Here is a 19,483-nt window from a genome sequence, read left to right on the forward strand (position 1 = left end):
AGGGAAAAGGGAGTGGGTCTGAGACTATTTTTTAAAATTTAAATAAAGGTAATTATGAAGACATGAAAGCAGAACTAGCTAAAGTGAATTGACAAATAATGTTGAAGAATAGGATAGGTCAATAAAGTTTCAGTGGCAGACAGTTAGGGGACATTTTGGAATATATAGAATTGATACATTCCAACAAGCAAGAAAACCTCCAATGAATAGATCCATCTGAGGTTAACTAGAATGTTAAAGATAGTATAAAAATTTTTTAAAAGCTTATAATTGCGCAAAAATAGTTGGCACATCATAAGATTGGACAGAATGTAACAAAAACCGCAAGGATTGACAAAAAGTTAATAATGAGGGAAAAATCATAGTATGAGAGAAAGCTAGCCAGAAATATAAAAAGAGATAGCGGAAGTTTCCATAAATATTTAAAGAAAAAGAATAGTTAACAAAATGAACATTGGTCCAATATAAAGTGAGTCTGGAGAACTAATAATGGGAACTAAGGAAATGGTGGTTGGTTTTGGCACCTTAATGGTATAAATATATATAAATGATGTCAATGAAGGGATTGAATGTACAATTGTCATATTTGCTGACAACAGCACAATGATAGTTAAGATAGTAAGTTATGAAGAGGATTCAAGGAGGTTATACACAAGTCAATAAGTTAAGGCTAAGTTTAAGAGAGTGCGTGAGCGTAGATTGGCAAATGGAATATAATGTAGGAAAATGTGAAGTTGTCCATTTGGGAGGAAGAATAAAGAGAAGTATGTTATTTAAATGGTGAGAGATTGTAGAGTTCTGAGATGCCAGCAGATCTGGTTTTGTCATACATAACTCATATAAAGTTATTATGCAGGTACATGAGATAATTTGGAAAGCTAATAGGGTATTATCATTTATTAAGAGGAGAGTTGAATAGTACAGTATGGAGGTTATGCTTCAGTTAGGGCATGAGTGAGACCACATCTGATGTACTGTGCACAATAGTAAATAACATTATTTACAAAAGAATATAACATATTGGAGACAACAGTGTGGAGCTGGAGGAGCACAACAGGCCAGGCAGCATCAAAGGAGCAGGAAAGTTGACATTTCAGGTCAAAACACTTCTTCAGAAATGGGGGATGGGGAAGGGAGCTCAGAAATAAATAGAGAGAGGAGGGGTGGGGCTGGAGAAGGTACATGGGATGGTGATAGGTGAGTGCGGGTAGGCAGAAGTGGGGATTGGTCAGTGAGGCGGCAGTGGCAGATAGGTGGGAGAGAAGATGGACAGGTTGTGTCAGGTCAAGGAGGCAGGGATGAGAGGGAGGGTTGGACATGGGATGAGGCCAGGGGATGGGGAGATTTTAAAGCTGGTTCTATGTTTAGGCCGTCGGGCTATAGGCTCCCAAGGTGAAATATGAGGTGCTGCTTCTCCAGTTTGCGGGTGGTGTCACCCAGAGAGTGGGAGTGGTAGTTGAAATGGTTTGCAACTGGAAGGCGTTGTTGTTTGTTGCGTACAGGGCGCAGGTGCTCTACAAAACGGTCACCGAGTGTCCACTTGGTTTCACCGATGTAGAGGAGGCCACATCGGGAGCAGCAGATGCAGGTGAACCCCTGTCTGATGTGGAAGGTTTGTTTTGTGCCTCAAATAGAGGTGAGGGGGGAGGTATCGGAGCAGGTGTAGCACTTCCTGCGGTAGTCAGGAAAGGTGCCGGGGGTGGTGGGGCTAATGGGGAGTGTACAGCAGACAAGAGAGAGAGCGTCCTCTACAAAAGACAGATAGGCGTGGGGAGGGAAATATATCTTTGGTTGTGGGGTTGGATTGTAGGTGGTGGAAGTGGGAGAGAATGATGCGTTGGATGCGAAGGTTGGTGTAGTGATATATGAGGACAAGGGGAATTCTGACTTTATTTTCACTGGGGGGAGGCGATGTGAGGGCAGAGGTGCGGGAAATGCAAAAGATGCGTTTGAGGGCATTTTCGATCACCAGAGGGGGAAGTTACAGTCCTTGAAATAGGAGGACATCTGGGATGTGCGGGAGTGAAATGCCCCATCTTAGGATCTGACACAGTGGAGGCAGAGGAGTTGGGAGCAGGGAATCGCATTCTTGCAGGAAGATGGGTGAGAGGAGGTGTAGTCTAGGTAGCTGTGGGAGTCAGTGAGCTTGAAATAGATGTCGGTTTCGAGGCAGTCATCAGAGATGGAAACAGAGGTGTCCAGGAAGGAGAGGGAGGTATCAGAGATGGTCCAGGTGAATTTGAGGTTGGGGTGAAACATGTTAGTAAAGTTGATGAACTGTTCAAGCTCTTTGTGGGAGCATGAGGCATTGCCGATACAGTCACCAATATAGTGGAGGGTGAGGTGGGGGATAGTGCCAGTGTAGCAGGGACTGTTCCACGTATCCTTCAACGAGGCAGGAATAGCTTGGGCCCATGCAGGTTCCCACAGCCACCCCCTTAGTGTGTAGGAAGTGGGAGGAGTTAAAGGAGAAGTTGTTAATGGTAAAGACGAGTTCGGTTAAGTGGATGAGGGTGTTGGTGGAGGGGGACTGGTTGTGCCTGTGGGAGAGGAAGAAACGGAGAGCTTTTAGGCCATCTGTGTGGGGGATACAGGTGTACAGGGATTGGATGTCAATAATGTAGATGAGGTGTTAGGGGCCAGGGAATTGGAAGTCTTGGAGGAGATAGAGGGCATGGGTGGTGTGCTGGGTGGGGAGTTCCTGGACCGGGGAAGTAAACAGAGCCAGGGTAGCTTTCAAATCTCCCCACCCCCCGGCGTCATCCTATGTCCAACCCTCCCTCTCATCCCTGCCTCCATGACCTGACACAACCTATCCAACTTCTGTCCCACCTATCCGCCCCTCCCACCTCACTGACCAATCCCCACCACTCCCTATGTGCACTCACCTATCACCATCCCACCTACCTTCCCCAGCCCCAGGCCTCCTCTCTCTATTTATTTCTGAGCTCCCTTCCCCTTCCCATTTCTGAAGCAGGGTCTCAACCCGAAACATCAACTTTCCTGTTCCTCTAATGCTGCCTGGCCTGCTGTGTTCCTCCAGCTCCACACTTTGTTATCTCTGACTCCAGCATATGCAGTTCTTGCTATCTCTGAGGGAGTTATAGCATATTGGAGGCAGTTCAGAGAAGGTTTATTAGACCAATACCTGGAATGGGGGAGTTGTCTAATGAGGAAAGGTTGGACAGACTAGGCTTTTATCCACTGGAGTTTAAAGGAGCAAGCGGCAACTTGATTGAAATGTACAAGATCCCAAGGGATCATGACACGATACATGTGGAAGGGATATTGTTTCTTATGGGACGTCTAGAACATGAGGTCACTGTTTAAAAATCAGGGATCACATTTGAAACAGAGATGAGGCAAAATGTTTCTCTCAGAGGGTCATTCTTAGATCACTTGAGTCTTTAGAGCTCTCTTCCTGGAAAAGTGATAAATGCAGAGCCACTGAATATCTTTAAGAAAGAGGTAGGTCATTGCTAAGCAGGAGGGCAGGAGGTTATCAGGGATTGCCAAGATGTGGATTTAAGTATACAATTAGTTCAGCCATGATATTATTGAATGGATGGCCAGTCTTAATGGGCTGAATCTCCTGCTGCTAATTCATATCTTCTTTTACAACCCACCCTTGCATGCTTCAACTATGGAGATCTCAGAACAACAAGTTGGATATCTAAAGATGATAACTGCTAAGAAGACAAAACACAAGAAATAGAATCAAATGTCAGTCATGTGACTCAGCGAACCTGCTCCTCTACTCAACAAGATGTTAGTGAACATTTAATTATTTTTTCACGTCTAATACTATCCCTGTATTCACTTATTCCCCTACTGTCTAGAAACCATGTTGGCCTTAAGATCACTGCTGTCCCAGTGCCTGGAGCTTCCTCCATTTCTGTTGCTCCTTCTTCTCCTCAATGAGTCCCTCAGTGTTGGCAGATAAAACCACCATGAGACAGGGCCTCTCTCTCTCTCTTTTTCTCTCTCTCCTTCTGTAAACTATTCCTCCCAAACATCCTCCAACTTTCCTTCACTTGATTACTTGGAACAAGTGCCCCTCTATCGTTTGAAGCCTTTAAATAGATAAATAATGCCCACTTAAAGGCTTAAACTCCCCACTATTGGTATTAACACAAAAACAAACAAGGGGCTCTCTATACAATGTGTATGACAAGCTAACATGTGGTCTCCCAAGGAAATCCCTCATTCAAAAGCATTCAATGCGTGATCGAGGAACCTAGCATCGGAACAGGGGCCCAATGATAGACACACCTCTGCACTTGTGGACAACACCACTACCACTTTCTCCATAGTGCTTCCCACCACACACAACTGTTTCCACAATTACTGACCTCTGCCCTCAGCTGCACCATGATCCTGGGCCTTAGTGGATAATATTTTGATAGCAGCCACAGGCTCCCAGGGTGCTAATACTGAATAAAGGAGTTGCCAGCCTCTGATTGGCTTACAGCTATTGATGAGTGGGATTTGCCACCCCTTTGGCTTTGATTCAATGAAAGGCCCTTGGTGGTCTGTTGATTGCTTGATTGTTTCATATTTTGGTAGGCCTTGTCCAAGAAAGATTTATAGGTTTCTCACCAGCACTCCAACTATCAGCAGAGGTAGCCACCATCTCCGTACAATACCACCGCCACCAGCATCTCCCCACCCCCCGACACCCCACCACTACAATTCTATATTTCACTCTGAAAGGGAAGGAAAACCTTCAGAGAAGACTAATGGCCCATCCATCTAGACATTAAAGATCCCATAGCATTACTTGAATAGCAGAAGTTCTTTTGGTATCCTGGATTGTGTTTTACCTTCACTAAATAGCATCATTCATCTTAGTAGGGAATTGTTTGCACAGAATCACGGCTTTATTCCCTAATGAACAACAATCAAAATTCATCGAAACAAAAAACGAATTTATTGGAAGTAACCTGAGACATTCTGATGGCATACCAAAGTGTTATATTGAATGAGCATTTCTTCTCCCAAGGGAAGAACCTTAAACTGTCCTCAAGATCTCTTGATGTCATTCACAGATGTCAGTAAGGCAGTTATTCACTTAGCCTCTCAGTTAAAATTATTAAGTAGCAAGAAGAAATCAGAGAATGAGCTGTAAAATTAAGGAAGCATTTCAAGAAAAGCACAGAAATGTTTTCAGATTGACAGTCAGGCCAAATGACTAATGATTATCTACTGTTAACTTAACCTATTCTAATATCAACAGCACATCAAGTATGACAACATAACTGCATAAATTAAAATGGATTTAGGTTTCAAACACAGCTGGCAGCTTTTAAGACCAATGACATGTAATGCATCTTAATTTTTTTTTCTGTTTTTACTTTCTTTGTTGGATTCTCTTAGACCATTCTTGTCCAACTGGCAATGTAGCAAGTCCAGTAATATATTTTGACATTTTCAAACAAATAACATTGAATGGATTGGCCAATAGCAATGCACTTTCTTAGTTCAGCATGAGCAGAAAATGATTTCCATTTCTCCTTATGCCCACGGAAATTCTTTTAATGCAAAATGCTGAGGGAAAATTGACCAGCTCTTTATACATATTAGTGAGAACTCAGAAGGTACTGGCTCATTTAATTTAGCAGTTAAAGCTACAGAGTTCTGCAATTTTTTTTAAGCAATGAATTTCAACTGGACAAAGCCATTGAGTGTGACTTTTTCTTGTGAATTAATTTCATTTCATGTCTTATTTATTATAACTTTGTCTCTTAACATCACAAGTATTACTATAATCAAAAGTTCCTTTGGATAATTATTAATTAAATTTAGTTTTTGTTTCCAACCAACGTGGTTTGAATTTAGATTTTGTCATTCACCATATTAAAACTGTCTGTTCAACACTCTTGACATAATGGATACTACCACTAGTTACTCAGTGATTTCTTATTGCTCAAACATGCAAACCATCAGGTTTGTACAATTCATTAACTTTCATCCATATCACTAAGTGAACAAAAGTGCTGGGATTCACGCACTCAAATTACTCACCTGGTGATGCTTCCTATGAAGACTTCCTCATGGGCTTGTTCCATGTGATAAATCACAGGGAATCCACAATGTTTTGTCTCCAAGAGAAGTGTAGCCAGGGAAGAGACCTTTTCCCTCAGATGGAGGACCTTTACTTGGCGTTCCATGACATCTTTCACTGTGAATAATTCTAAATTCAACCTGAATGAAGGAGGATATTAGATATGATTAAGCAATCCTGCAGTCGTGGAAGATTTTTCGATATGTGGTTATTGTTGTTTGTATAAAGGCCACTTTGAATAACTTAATATAAGTTTGACTCCAGCCTTTAGTAGGAACATTTATATTTGTTCAACTTAATTAGATAAAAACAACTTTGTAAGATGTATACTTTCTCCATTGTTAAGTGATTGTCTTCTAGATTGGGTTTCAAATTATCCATGTGCATACTACTGGACTTGAACTGTAAATTATAATTTGACAATGTAACAATTAAGCTTGATAGCACTTGCCTACTGTTAACTAAACATCGCATGATGAGAGTAGACAATTACATCTTTCTTATATTCTTTATGAATTTTGACAGAATGTTCTACACAAATGCTTCCCAAACACTTCCCCACTGTGACACTATTTTGAGGTTTGAAGATTATTGAGACCCTTCAGTGAAAACATTGAGACCAAGGGCAATGGAGCAACAGAAAGAGTGGAGGGGTGCATGGGGAGGAAATAGATGTGTGAACAGGAGCTGCTTAAAGCAGAAGAATGGCTACAATAACTCAATCTGAGGTCTGCAGCAGCCATTACTCCTTCGGAGCCTCCAACCCCAGAATTTCAGCTCATGGCCCCACTTTTGGACCTCCTGTAAAGGTGAGTAGTGATAAACACCTGTCTACTTCTGAGCATAATGATGACAAGAAGGATAATTGACAGTGCATTATTGAAAAGAAGAATATTGGACATTTGATTAATTAAATAACTGTAACATGTTATGTTTTTATCAATGTTGGAAAAATATGATTACCCAGTTTGTTTTACTCAACTGAATATATAAGGATGCTCAATTTTTACTCTGATGCAAATAAATTTGAAATTGTCAGCAAAAGGGGAGTAGTTTTGCTTACTATCTTGGATTCGCATGACTTATAATGACTAAGAACCCGTATGATATATTTCTTCAAGTTTTCAAAGTATACACAAGTTCAGAATGGCTGAAAACTTTAATAGGAAGTACAATATTATTGGAAGATTACGAGCCTTATTTTTGCTGATTTTATCAGTTGAACTGTCTCAAAAGTACTTGAGAACAATAACATCTCACTGTGATATCTTGATGACTTTGAATGACCAATATCATTTGTTTCCTGTTCTCTGATTTCCACCAAGCTCGGTTATATACAATTAGTATGTGAAGTTATATTTAGAATGAAGTAACCTAACATATGCCTATACAAATGTCCTTTTGTTCTAAATACTGATCAAAAGCTTCTAAGCTTCATGTTTTCTGAACATTGCTTTAAATTTGCTGAATATTCAAAGATGCGCTGTTGATTTGTCAGCTTATCAGTTTGGCATCAAGCATAACCATCTAAATTGATTACCAACATAGGTTTTTAAATTATGTTTCTAATATTAGGTTCCAGTGTTGATTTCATTATCAAGAAATTCTTTACTGAGAAGCTGGGCTCACTTCCTGCCAGAACTATTGGCAGAAGTAATTCAACAAGACATGGCCCTGCACTATCCTCTGTTATGTAATACATGGTGTACTGTTGGCCTGATGACCACATTTGCCACCAGATCTACCTGCATAAGGCAGAAAGATGAATTTTAGATCAAAAGTGGATGTTTGTTTTATGGACAAGGTGTTATTATTCCAACTAAATGCAAAGGCAGTATGATCCAGGAAAGATATGACAACCATCCTTCCAAAATAAGGGTGGAAGAATCGGTTAGAACGCACATGTGGTTTTCTTCTTTAGATAGCAACAGACAACGCTGTTCATAAGTATCAAATTTGCCTGATGAATTTATCTGTAATGCCTGAGGAAACTACTACAAAACCATGGTAGTATATTCATCTTTGTTTTGACTGGCTGAAAATATGGCAATTTTCCCAACTTTAAATTGTCATTTTAAATGCTGAAAGCAGTTCAATGCAAATCACAGCTGCTTACGATTGTTTTTAGTTTTTGAAATAATAGTGTATGTCATATACTTCTCTACCTGTACAATATTAGACAATAAAGAAAACTGAAAGGGCATTACATTCAAAATGTCTCTAAAGAGGGTGATGCAGGATTCTGCGTGCATCAAGAATGAACTGATCCTTTTAATTAATATACTAAATCTCATCCCCAATCCCAATTTCACACCTGCTGAGTTAGTCTACGGTTGGAAGTTAAATGCTCGTTTTCACCATTTCAAACCTAACTTGGAAACATCAGTGTCGAGAATGATATTTTATAATTTTGGAATATGCCTAGATTTCTGTGGCAATATGAAATGAAAGAACAATGGTACAGCACAAAAGACTAAGAGGAGACAGTCATCACGTTTCAAGGCTACAATCGCATTTTTGTGTTTTTTTGATTTCATTATTTTTTAACCCCATCATATAATACAAATTAAAAAGTTTCATGGATCTGTGGATGTCTGAATAATAGGGTCAAGAATTCCACTGATTAAAAACTGAACATAAACTTAATTTTCAAAGAATAAGTTTTTCAAGTCTCCACACTTGTTGTAGGTTCTGGTTTGATTAGAATGCAGATTACAGAATCAGGCAGCAAGTTCAATGAACATGATTCCCAGTGGTGCTGATTTACTAGTTTGGAAAATGACGAAACATCAATAATTTAGTGCTAACCTCCTTACCCAGATTTCTAGTGTGTATTCTTATTGACCACACTTCAGATCAGAGCCTCAGAAAATTATTATTTTGTGCTACAGGCTCTCTCTTTTATGTAGGATATTTGAAACAGAAGCATATCAGATATTTTGCAAGTTTATTCAGACACTCAATGGGTGGAATTTTCCCAGCCTCTGCACAATTTGGAAAATGGCAAGAGTGTTGGGAAAATACCCTTTCTTAAGTATGGAGACCAAAACCTCTCACAGTACTGCAGACGTGGTCTCACCAACACCTTGTTGCAATAAGACTTACCTACTCTTATCCTCCAATCCCCTTGAAATAAGGGACAACATTCCATTAGGTTTCCTGATTATGTGCTGCAACTGTGCGCTAGCTTTCTGCGTGTAGTGCACAAGTACCCTCAAGTCCCTCTGGGTTGTAGCTTTCTGCAGCTTTTCTCCATTGAATATTACTTTGTTCTTCCTTCCAAAATTAACAACTTTCCATTTTCCCACACTACACACCATTTGCCAACTTTCTGTAAACTGTTTGTCTCTCTCTTTTGCAACTTGCCTTTCCACCTATTTTTGCAATGTCTGCAAAATAGCAGATCTTATTGGCAGACTTAGAGTTTGAGGTCAGAGCAGAAGTTAGTGGCTCTTACCCTTGGGGAGTGCAGAAGGTCGTTAACCTTCTGCACCATGGCTGTGGGTTGTGGATGCTGTCCCAAACCAGGTACTACTTCAGATCAGACTGGTAGTGTTTGAAGTGGTACACAACTGGGGTTTAAATATAGTGGCCATCACATGAATGTTTTAAGGTGCCAGCACTAGCAACACTTACAACACTGCTGAGTGTAAAATTCTACAAGACTGGCCTTGTGAAGGCTGGATGCAAGAATTAACGAGGTGAACAGTGGAGAATTGTATGAGGGAATTCATCAGGGCTCACTGTGGGAGATCCTCCATGATACTCCCCAGTACTGACATTGCCTAATCTTAGGAAAATTCAGACCATTACTTGAGATTGCATAATGTTTAAACTAAATGGGCAGAATTTTACATGGCCTGAATGACAGACATGAGCTATGGCAGGAAACGTGGCAGAATCACATGAGAAGTGATCAAGGCCTACATCAATGTTGGGAACTTCACTGGATTTTTTTAACTAAGTTCCGGGCTGAGATTCTCTCTAGACAGTGGAGTGCTACCTATTACTAGGAGATTATTAATGACCATACTGATTGCAGATCTTGTCTCATTGATATGCAGGTTTTCTATTGTACCACCTGCAATGGGCAAATTGGACACTGAGAGAGGCAACTTCAGTTTGCCGCTTGCTCTAAAGAGCCTCCACGTTGGATACCTGGCACCAACATTTCAAGACATGCTCCATAGGTACTGGCTACATATAACCATCCAGATTTATCCAGTCCACAAACATTGGCAACTGATGTGTGCCAGCATCTAAGAGCCCTCTTGGTAAACCACCGATCCACTTGTAGGTTGCTTCTGCAATTTAATGCTGCATCTAGGACTGCACTGACAATCATCACTATAATAATACAGCCAGGACATTGGGCACTCAGACATACACTCACCTCATAGACTTGACCAGGCTGCATCTCTGGACTGTTCACTTACTCTTTCAGCTGTCACTGTGATGCTCCATGATGCTCACAGCAAACCTGTCTTATTTTGTCTTTTTGCACTTTGCCCTTCAGCTGATGACACCAGACTTACAGTACTCCTGTATCCACATGCCCCACATCCAGTCGAGGAATATGGACAAAGTCAGTCAGCTGTTCACGACTGTGAGAGTCAGGATCCACTCTTTATAAGAGTGAGAATCCGAATGTTGAGTATTACACCGCCCATCTTAACCATTTCTACCTGTTATGTGCTATTTTCCTCCTGGAATGAGAGAAGGACATGCATTAAAGGACATGAACATGGGTTGCTTGGCTGATACTACTGGAGAAGATGGAGAGGTTTTCTGATCAAGTTAGTACAGTTATAGAGTCATAGTGTTGTACAGCACAGAAATAGACCTTTCAGTTCAACTTGTCCATACCAACCAGATAGTCTAAATTAATCTAGTACCATTTGCCAGCATTTGGCCCATATCCCTATTATCCCTTCCTATTCATGTACCCAGCTAGGTGCCTTTTAAATATTGTAATTGTACGAGCCTCCACCACTTCCTCTGGTAGCTCATTCCATACACGCACCACCCTCTATGTGAAAAAGTTGCCACTTGGGTCCCTTTTAAATCTTTCCCCTCTCACCTTAAACCTATGCCCTCTCATTTTGGATTCCCCTACCCTAGGAAAACGACCTTGGTTATTCACCCTATTCTTGCCCCTCATGGTTTTATAAACCTCCATAAGGTCACCCCTCAGCATCCAACATTCCTGGAAAAACAGCCCCAGCCGAGTGACCCTCTCCTTCTAGCTCAAATCCTTCAACCCTGGCAACATCCTTGTAAATCTTTTCTGCATTCTTTCAAATTTAACAACATCTTTTCTATAGCAAGGAGACTAGAGAGGACATGCAGGGTTAGGGTGGGTGAGAGCAAGCGAGGCAAGATGTTGTAGGCAATAGTGAGGACCTGTTTCCCCATACAATTCTTTTGAGTCATGTGTTTACTTCTTTAGTGTTGTTGACCTATGCCAGTATGCTCATGGCTCAGTTGGTAATCTGGAGATTATTTCCTTTTCAATGAGATAGTAAGAACTGCCAATGCTGGAATCAGAGATAACACAGTGTGGAGCTAGAGGAACACAGCAGGCCAAGCAGCATCAGAGGAGCAGGAAAGCTGACGTTTCGGGTTGGGACACTTCTTCAGAAATGGGGGAGGGGGAAGAGAGCTCTGAAATAAATAGAGAGAGGAGGGTTGGGGCTGGGGAGGGTAGGTGAGTGCAGGTAGGCAGTGGTGGTGATTGGTCACTGAGTTAGAAAGAGCTGATAGGTGGGAGAGAAGACAGACAGGCCAAGGAGGCGGAGATGAGAGGGATATATTTGGAGAGAAGACGGACATCTTCTCTCCTACCTGTCTCCCTCTCATCCCTGTCTCCTTGACCTGTCCGTCTTCTCTGCTACGTATCTCCCTCTCATCCCCGCCTCCTTGACCTGTCCACTTCTCTCCTACCACAGATGAGATATCCTGAACCTGGGCATCAGGTAGGCAATACAGCTTTGGGACTCTTGATCCTGGCCACAGAGAAGGGTGTCCATTCCCCTGACTATACTGTCCCTGATTACAACTACATTTCTCTTTTGTCTGCCCTATTGAAAGCCTCCCTGTACCACGGTGCTATAGTCAGTTTGCTCATCCTCCTTACAACCCCCAGTCTTGTCCACACAAGGAGAAGGAATTTCAAACCTGTTAGACAAGTTCAAGGGCTGAGGCTCCTTTTGCACTTCCTCCTGGATCCCTCTACTTGCCTCACTCACAGCCACATGCTCCTGACCCTGACCACTGGCCGAGTTCAAGCTATTTAAAAAGAGGTGTGACTGCCTCCTAAAACATAGCATCCAGGAAACTCTCCACCACCCTGATCTGTCACAGTGTTCGAAGCGCAGCCTCCAGTTCATCAAATCTAAGCCAAAGTTCATCAACCAACAAACACTCGCTACAGATGTGGTCTCTATGAATCACAGTGGGGTCCACCAGCTCCTACGTCAACCAGGTACAACACATCACCTAGCCCTAAATGTCTATTTTAATCACTTCATGCTTAATTTGCTTTTTAAAAAACCTTTGTACTGGTCTTTTAGTTTGTAACCTGTAAATATCTTCCCTTTTTACCTTCAATCTGAAAGTAAAGTAAACTATAGTCAAATTAGTAGCTATGTCAACCAATGAATTTGTGGTTTACTTGTGATGTCACACTTTTGTGCTGGGCTCTGATCATGGGCTTCAAATTATCCTGTTAAAAAAACCTTACAAGCTCTGAGCCAAAAGAACAAGCAAAAAAGCCCTTCTTCCCCTCAGCACCGATTTCCCATGCTGCCTCCAAATTCCCCAAACTATATACTCACTGGGCTGTGTCACAATTTGGCTGTGACCTCTCCTTCCTGTTCGTACAAAGCTTACTGATCATGGACTTTCAACAGGCCCTCTTTTAAAAGGTCATTGACCTGCTTCCTACGATGCTGTACCTTCCTTTCAGGCAGGTAAGACAGCGCTGATCCAGGTGACAAACCTGTAACAGTTGGCCTTGTCTGGTATCATGGCCTCAACTGCCAGTCTTGGGGGAAGAGGTTGCCCTGCCTCTGTTCCACCCTATCTACTGGGACATTCCAATCCTGATGCCAGCAAACTGGGGTGCCATATTTTCCATGTCCAGGGCAAATTTAATAATCCATACAAGGTAGCTGTGGAGTGGCAGTGCTTACATGTTAAATTAACCTTACTATATCCTGAGTTAATATCATCATGATGGACCATTGAGTTGTGAATAAATAAGTTTGGCTCTGACTTTGGTTAGTGTTGTTTTGCCTATGGTGATAAGTGGCAAACATATTGCTTTTAAATTGATTTTACGTTTTACATTGTTGGCTTTGCTTATGGAAGGTATTTGAGAGTTTACACACTGGTTTTGTCTGACTCACTGGCATAGTTGTAGAAATTAGAATGTTTTCATACTGATTATTTATGGATCGCTGAGAACGTTTTGTAATATCAGTCTTGGTGTTTCACTTCTGGGTGTACTTAACGTTTTAACAATTTTTGCTCTAATTAAGCATTGGAGATAACTTTTAAAATTCAGCACATCATTCGGTGAAGGCTACAATTCTGTTGTGGTTTTCAGCATTTAGTCTGAGTTGTAGATTCAACTAATTGGTAGCTTAAAACATTGGTTGAATGTGAGAATGGAATTTTTAAAATGGGATTTTCACACAGTAATTTTATACATGTTATTAGTGAGTTAAAGGCTTTATTAAAATAACAAGGTTGCTGCTTGTTCATTTTGATGAGGAACATTAGGGTGAGGATATAGCACTCTTCTTCCTTTCAGGTACTCAGTGGCAATACCACAGACTCCAAATCAGATTTCTACAGATTCTGCCACTTCTGTAGATATGAGTCAAAAGTTAAACAACTGTGGCCTTACATTTAAAGTCTAACACCTTGAAGACTTTTAAAGCCATGACTTTTAAACTGATTAGCCTTTATTCTCATGTCCATACCCCTCCTGCCTTTATAACCATATTGCTTGTGAGAGTCTGATATTGCTTATTATTTTTCAAGCTTAGTGTGTGATAAAATTCATCTTTCTCTCTATAAATGCCTTATAATTGACTCCTTAATTTTGACCAGGACTGCTTTTTGATTATGGTTGAAAGCTGGATTCAAGATGAGAAATAAAAATATTTTTTGAGACTGATCCAAAGGTTGTAAAAGAGGGGAGCTGAATCACCTTTCCTCACCTGGTCATGCCAGTGTCCAGAGAGTTCTTACAGTCAATGAAAAAATTGAAATGGAGTAATAAATTGTTACTTCAAAAGCTATTTAACAATAAGCTGCAAATTGGTTTTCTTCAGTCCCTAATATTAAAAGGGTTAAGGCGTCTAAATTAAGGTTTGATGTGAATGCTTTATGAATTAGGGAAAAATAAATTTGTGAAAAAATCGGTCTTGCCCTTGGATGAATTAAAGGAGGTAGCTAGGAATTTAGGGGTGGAATTCTGCCCAAAATGCAGAAAAAACTGAAATTGCAATACAAGTGGCAAAGCATCTAGAGTTGGACACAGAGGATAGTGAAACAGATGAATTAAAATTGGAACAGCACAGATTAGATCTGGAATTCAATGAAAGGAAATAAGAGAGACAAAAAAGAAAAGGAGAAAGAAAATTCCAAAGAAGTGAAAGAAAAAGGGAGTTCTAATAAACATCTTGAGTTGAGAAGGGAATATTTCAAAGAAGGCAGCTCTGGTTAGGAGACCATGCCCAACTCAGATTTAAGGGCTGAAATATTCACGTTTGTCATTTAATCCCTAAGTTTGATGAGGAAGAGATGGACACAATCTTTATCTGTTTTGAAGCATTAGAACAGCAGGTAAACTGGCCATTCCAACAACAGACACTGCTAGTAAATATCAGGCACCTTTGCAAAGTTTACTTTCTGAGGAGAGACACACTAACTATGAGGCAGCATGAAGAGCCATCTTAAGTGCATATTAGTTGGTGCCAAAGGCATGTAGGGAAAAATTCCATACCCTGAAGAAATCAACTGACCAGACATAACTGGAATTTGAACAGCTTAAGCAGCTTGTTTTTCACCCGTGGTTATTAAAAATGGAGCCACCTACAAAAACCTTTGTGAGGTAATTCTCCTCGAGGAGTTGAAAAATGTAATACTCTTTCCAATCTGGATGCATGTATAAAAACTAAGGGTAACAGAGCCCAGTCAGGCAACAATTCTAGCTGATGACTGAGTTGATGCACAGACTCATTAATGAAGGAAGCTGGAGTTTGGAAACTGTCGCAGGCCATACAGAAATAAGGGTGCCATAAATGCCTCAGGGACAAGCTGGAGAGAAAAGGGAAGGCTGTAGAAAAGACAGAACTGTACCTGACTTTTAAAAAGAGAAATCCAAATGGGAGATAGCTGAGGAGTCCTCTCACTGCAGAAAGCCAGGACACGTAAAGGAAACTGCAAAACCAGTGCCTGCTACAATTAAAGGTGGTCAGTGTCTGGTCAGGCACAACTGTTGATCAAAAATAGCTGTCAAATGTTTCTGTTAAAAGGCGTGGAAACCATTGACTTCCAAACAGCCAAAGATGAGAATCAGCATTCTGATGGACTCCAGATCTGGGCAGACATTGATGAAATTAAAAAAATTTCCATCTGGAAGCAAACTAAATTCCAATGTGCTGATGAAAGGGCAACTTGTATAGAAAGTGATCTTGTTACAAGTCTGGTAATAATGGGAGTAGTTCCCAAGTTTGCCAATGTTAGGGATTTTGTTGAGGAACAAGATTGTTGGTAGCAAACAGATGCTTCAAACAGAAAAGGACAGCCCAGCCGGGCAAGAGAAAGCCAGCAGCAGAAACATGGGGAGCCAAATAAAGGCCGGAAGTACAACAGCAGATAATAAAAGCCTTGAGCTTTGAAATAGCTCAAGAAGCCTCAACAGAATTAAATCACCAAGAAATGGTCAAGATACCGACAACCTGAAAAGTTTCAGAAGCCATCCAGAGAACTGTAAGACCTGAAAGGTTTAGGGTGACTCAGAAGGTATCCCTTTAATTAAAGCAGACTGTTGACATGCCAGAAGTCTTTGAATGATTCGGGAGAGAAACTGAAGGTTTTAAAAGGGACAAAGTTGGACCAATAGCTATTAAATAAAGCAAAATCGCACCAGGGAAGATGACAAAGATGAATAGCCAGAACGATAGATTTGGTCAACATGTGATTAATTCTGATTTCTGGACCCAAAACAGGCTAGGCTGAGTTAGGATGAAAAGAGTAAATGCAGAACGTGTGTTGTCATCCCATTTTTTTAGTGTTATTTCAAATTGATCTTGAAACAGAATGTTCACCATAAACAAGAAATATTGTTTGCATTTGTTATTCATAGTCAGGAGGTGTTATGAAAGCAGTAAACATCTTCAATTGATTTTCGGTTTCAATCTTCTGATTTTAACTCCCGAACCTCCCAGATTTAAATGATTTTTGACAAAAACAAAAACTGGCCAAAAATATGATCATCTGACTACAGATTAAAGCAAACTTTGTGAAAACAAAATGAAATAAACAAAACCAGCTACATTAAAATGACTATCTTATCTAAACCCCTGAAATCAGGCAACTGAGTCAGCATCAAAAACTTTATTAATTCACAGTTCTATAATAGATTGACATAAAAAGGATTACCCCCAACTGTTTGGCTTGGGAAGCCATTGGAGCTGGACTCATAAAAACAAATTGAACCATATTTTAGTCCTGAAATATTTACAATTTATATTATTGACTTGGATGCAGGGATAGAAGGTACCAGAGCAACATTTACAGAAGATACTAAAATAGATAGGAAAATGGGTGAGAAACTTACAAATGGATATGTATAGGCTAGGTATATGGATGAAAATTTGGCAGATGGAGATACGTGTGGCTCAAGAACTGGTGCAGGAGGGAAGGTTTTAGATTCCTGGATCTCTGGGACCATTTCTGAAAAAGGTGGGACCTCTACAAGTGGGACGGTCTGCACCTGAACCAGAATGGGACAAATATCCTTGCACTGTTGGGATGAGTTTAAACCAGTTCAATAAAGGGAGGGGACACAGAGTACGATTGGGACACAGCAGACTATAGAAAAGGAAGCAGGCAAAGGGAGTTCAGCCAAGTTGTGTTTCATTGAAGTAAGGCAAGGCTGGATGACTTCTGCTTAATGCAAGGAGTATTATAGATAAGACAAATGAGTTAAGGGTGTGGATTAATATGTGGAGTTATGATGTTGCCATCACAGAAACATGGTTGTGGGAGGAGCAGTACTGGCAATTCAACATTCAGGGGTGTAGGATCTTCAGGGGAGGGTGTAAAAAAACAAAAAAAAGGAGGTGCTGTCACATTGTTCACTAAGGAGCCAGTTACTGCAGAAAGGTGGCACGATGTCTTGGAAGAGTCTTCAAATGAGGCTTTATCGATAGACTTTAGGAATAAAAAGGGAACAGTCCTGCTTGGAATGTATTATAGGTCTCAAAATAGTCAGTGGGCAATTGATATGTTAACAATTCACTGAGGTAGGTAAAAATGATGATAATAATAGGGTAATTAGAACATTGACTTTCAATTTCTCAATATTAATTGAGATAGTCATACTGCAAAGGGTTTAGAGGTGATAGATTTCTTACAATGTATTCAGGAGAGTCTTTAATGGCAACATGTAGAAAACCCAGCAAGCGACAATGCAGAATTGTGCTGAATTCTAGGGAACAAAGCCAGACAGGTGTACAAGGTTGAGTAGGTATTATTTCGGCAATAGCAACCACAACAAGTTACTATTTAAGCTTATTGTGCAAATGGAGAAAGGTGGTCTGCAAAAAATGGTTTTGGATTGGGGAAAGGCAGATTTTATTGAAATAAGGCAGAATCTGACCAAACTAGATGAGGAACAGCTACTTGTTAGAAAATCTACAGTAGAACAGTGGGGGAAACTTTAACAAGGAAATACGATGAGTATAGATCCAACATGTTCCTTGTAGGGTGAAATGTGAAAACAACCACCCCAGAGAATCCTGGATGTCCAGGAATATTCAGGACCAGATAAGAAGGAAAAGAGGCTTTTACCAGGTACAAAGGGAACAAATCAACAGAGACCCTAGTAGAGTATAGAAAAGTGGGAACATAAGAAAGCAGTTAGGAGAGTTAAAAGCGGAATCACTGGTAGGTAATATTAAGGAGAATCTCAAACTATCCTATAAATATATTAAAGGCAAGTGGATAACCAGGGAAAGAGCAGGGTCCATAAGGGATGAAGGGGCAATCTGCATGGAACCAGAGAACATTAACAAGGTGTTAAATGAATACTTCAGATCTGTCTTCAGATGGGAGAAATAGGGTGTGGGTATAGAATTTGGGAAAAGGGATTGAGAGATTCTTGAGCGGATTGATATAGGGAGTGAGGAAATACTGAAAGTGAACAAATCCCCAAGTCCATATGAGTTGTATCCCAGGCTGTTGAAGAAGATGATGGAGGAAATTATTTCAGCTCTGACCCAAGTTTTAAATTCCACTTTGGCCCCAGGGCCATCTTGAAAAGAGAAACCACTTTTAGCTCTGCCCCAGCTAAAAGTGGTTCTGCTTTTCAAGAAGGGTGGTAAATTTAAACCAGGGAATTTATGACCAGTGAGTCTCATGACAGTGGGAGGGAAACTACTGGAGAAAGTTCTGAAGGAGAGAATTAATCTCCATTTGGAGAAGCAAGGTCGTCTTTTGTTCTGTATGACTCTGTGTATGACTTGACACCCATATTTATTCACAATTTAATACAGACAAAAGAGAGACTGTTTGACATAGATTTTATTGGTGGAAACTAAAACTGTAGTCAGGGAACAAAATTCTGAAGATGTAAAATCCAAATTTCAAGTGGAGGTTAAATTGTCTCTCACAGTTCCTTTTGATTTTTAAGACTGACACTCTGTTTTCTGTAAAGCAATGATCATTCTTCACTGTGATTGTTGATCCTGTGGACTTAGAATTCTTGCTAGAATTTTTTCTTTCAAGCTTTCTTGGTTTTTGCTTGGAGATAGCAAGAACTGCAGATGCTGGAGTCAGAAAATACAGTGTGGAGCTCAAGGAACACAGCAGGCCAGGCAGCATCAGAGGATCAGGAAAGTTGACATTTCGGCTGGGACCTTCTTCAGAAAATGGTTTTTGCTGTCTTGTTTAACCACATGGAGAAGACGGGGAGCGTCAGCTGTGTACAGTTTGCAGGCTATGGATGTCCCTGACTGATGTGCACCCACAGACTTGTAGCATACTGTAACTCAATCAATCCGAGGGCTGTTGTCAGGCAGTCCTCCCTTAACTCAGGGTCTTGTTGCCACTCAGTCTCAAGGTGGCAAACTGATTGCTTCAAAAAGCAACATTGTCTTGCACAGCTAAAAATGTGCACCA

The 19,483-nt window shown here is 40.7% G+C and overlaps 1 protein-coding gene across 1 annotated transcript in view; it reads right to left on the bottom strand.

Moving 5' to 3' along the window:
- Nucleotides 1-19,483, bottom strand: part of LOC109913876 (chloride channel protein C-like) — a 114,779-nt gene that overhangs the window by 16,690 nt on the left and 78,606 nt on the right. The window contains exon 15 of the mRNA XM_048596125.1: nt 6,025-6,204. Coding sequence (XP_048452082.1) covers nt 6,025-6,204 — 180 coding nt within the window. The remainder of the gene's footprint in view (nt 1-6,024; nt 6,205-19,483) is intronic.

Source organism: Rhincodon typus, chromosome 4, assembly GCF_021869965.1.
Source record: "Rhincodon typus isolate 14 chromosome 4, sRhiTyp1.1, whole genome shotgun sequence".
Classification (NCBI taxonomy): domain Eukaryota; kingdom Metazoa; phylum Chordata; class Chondrichthyes; order Orectolobiformes; family Rhincodontidae; genus Rhincodon; species Rhincodon typus.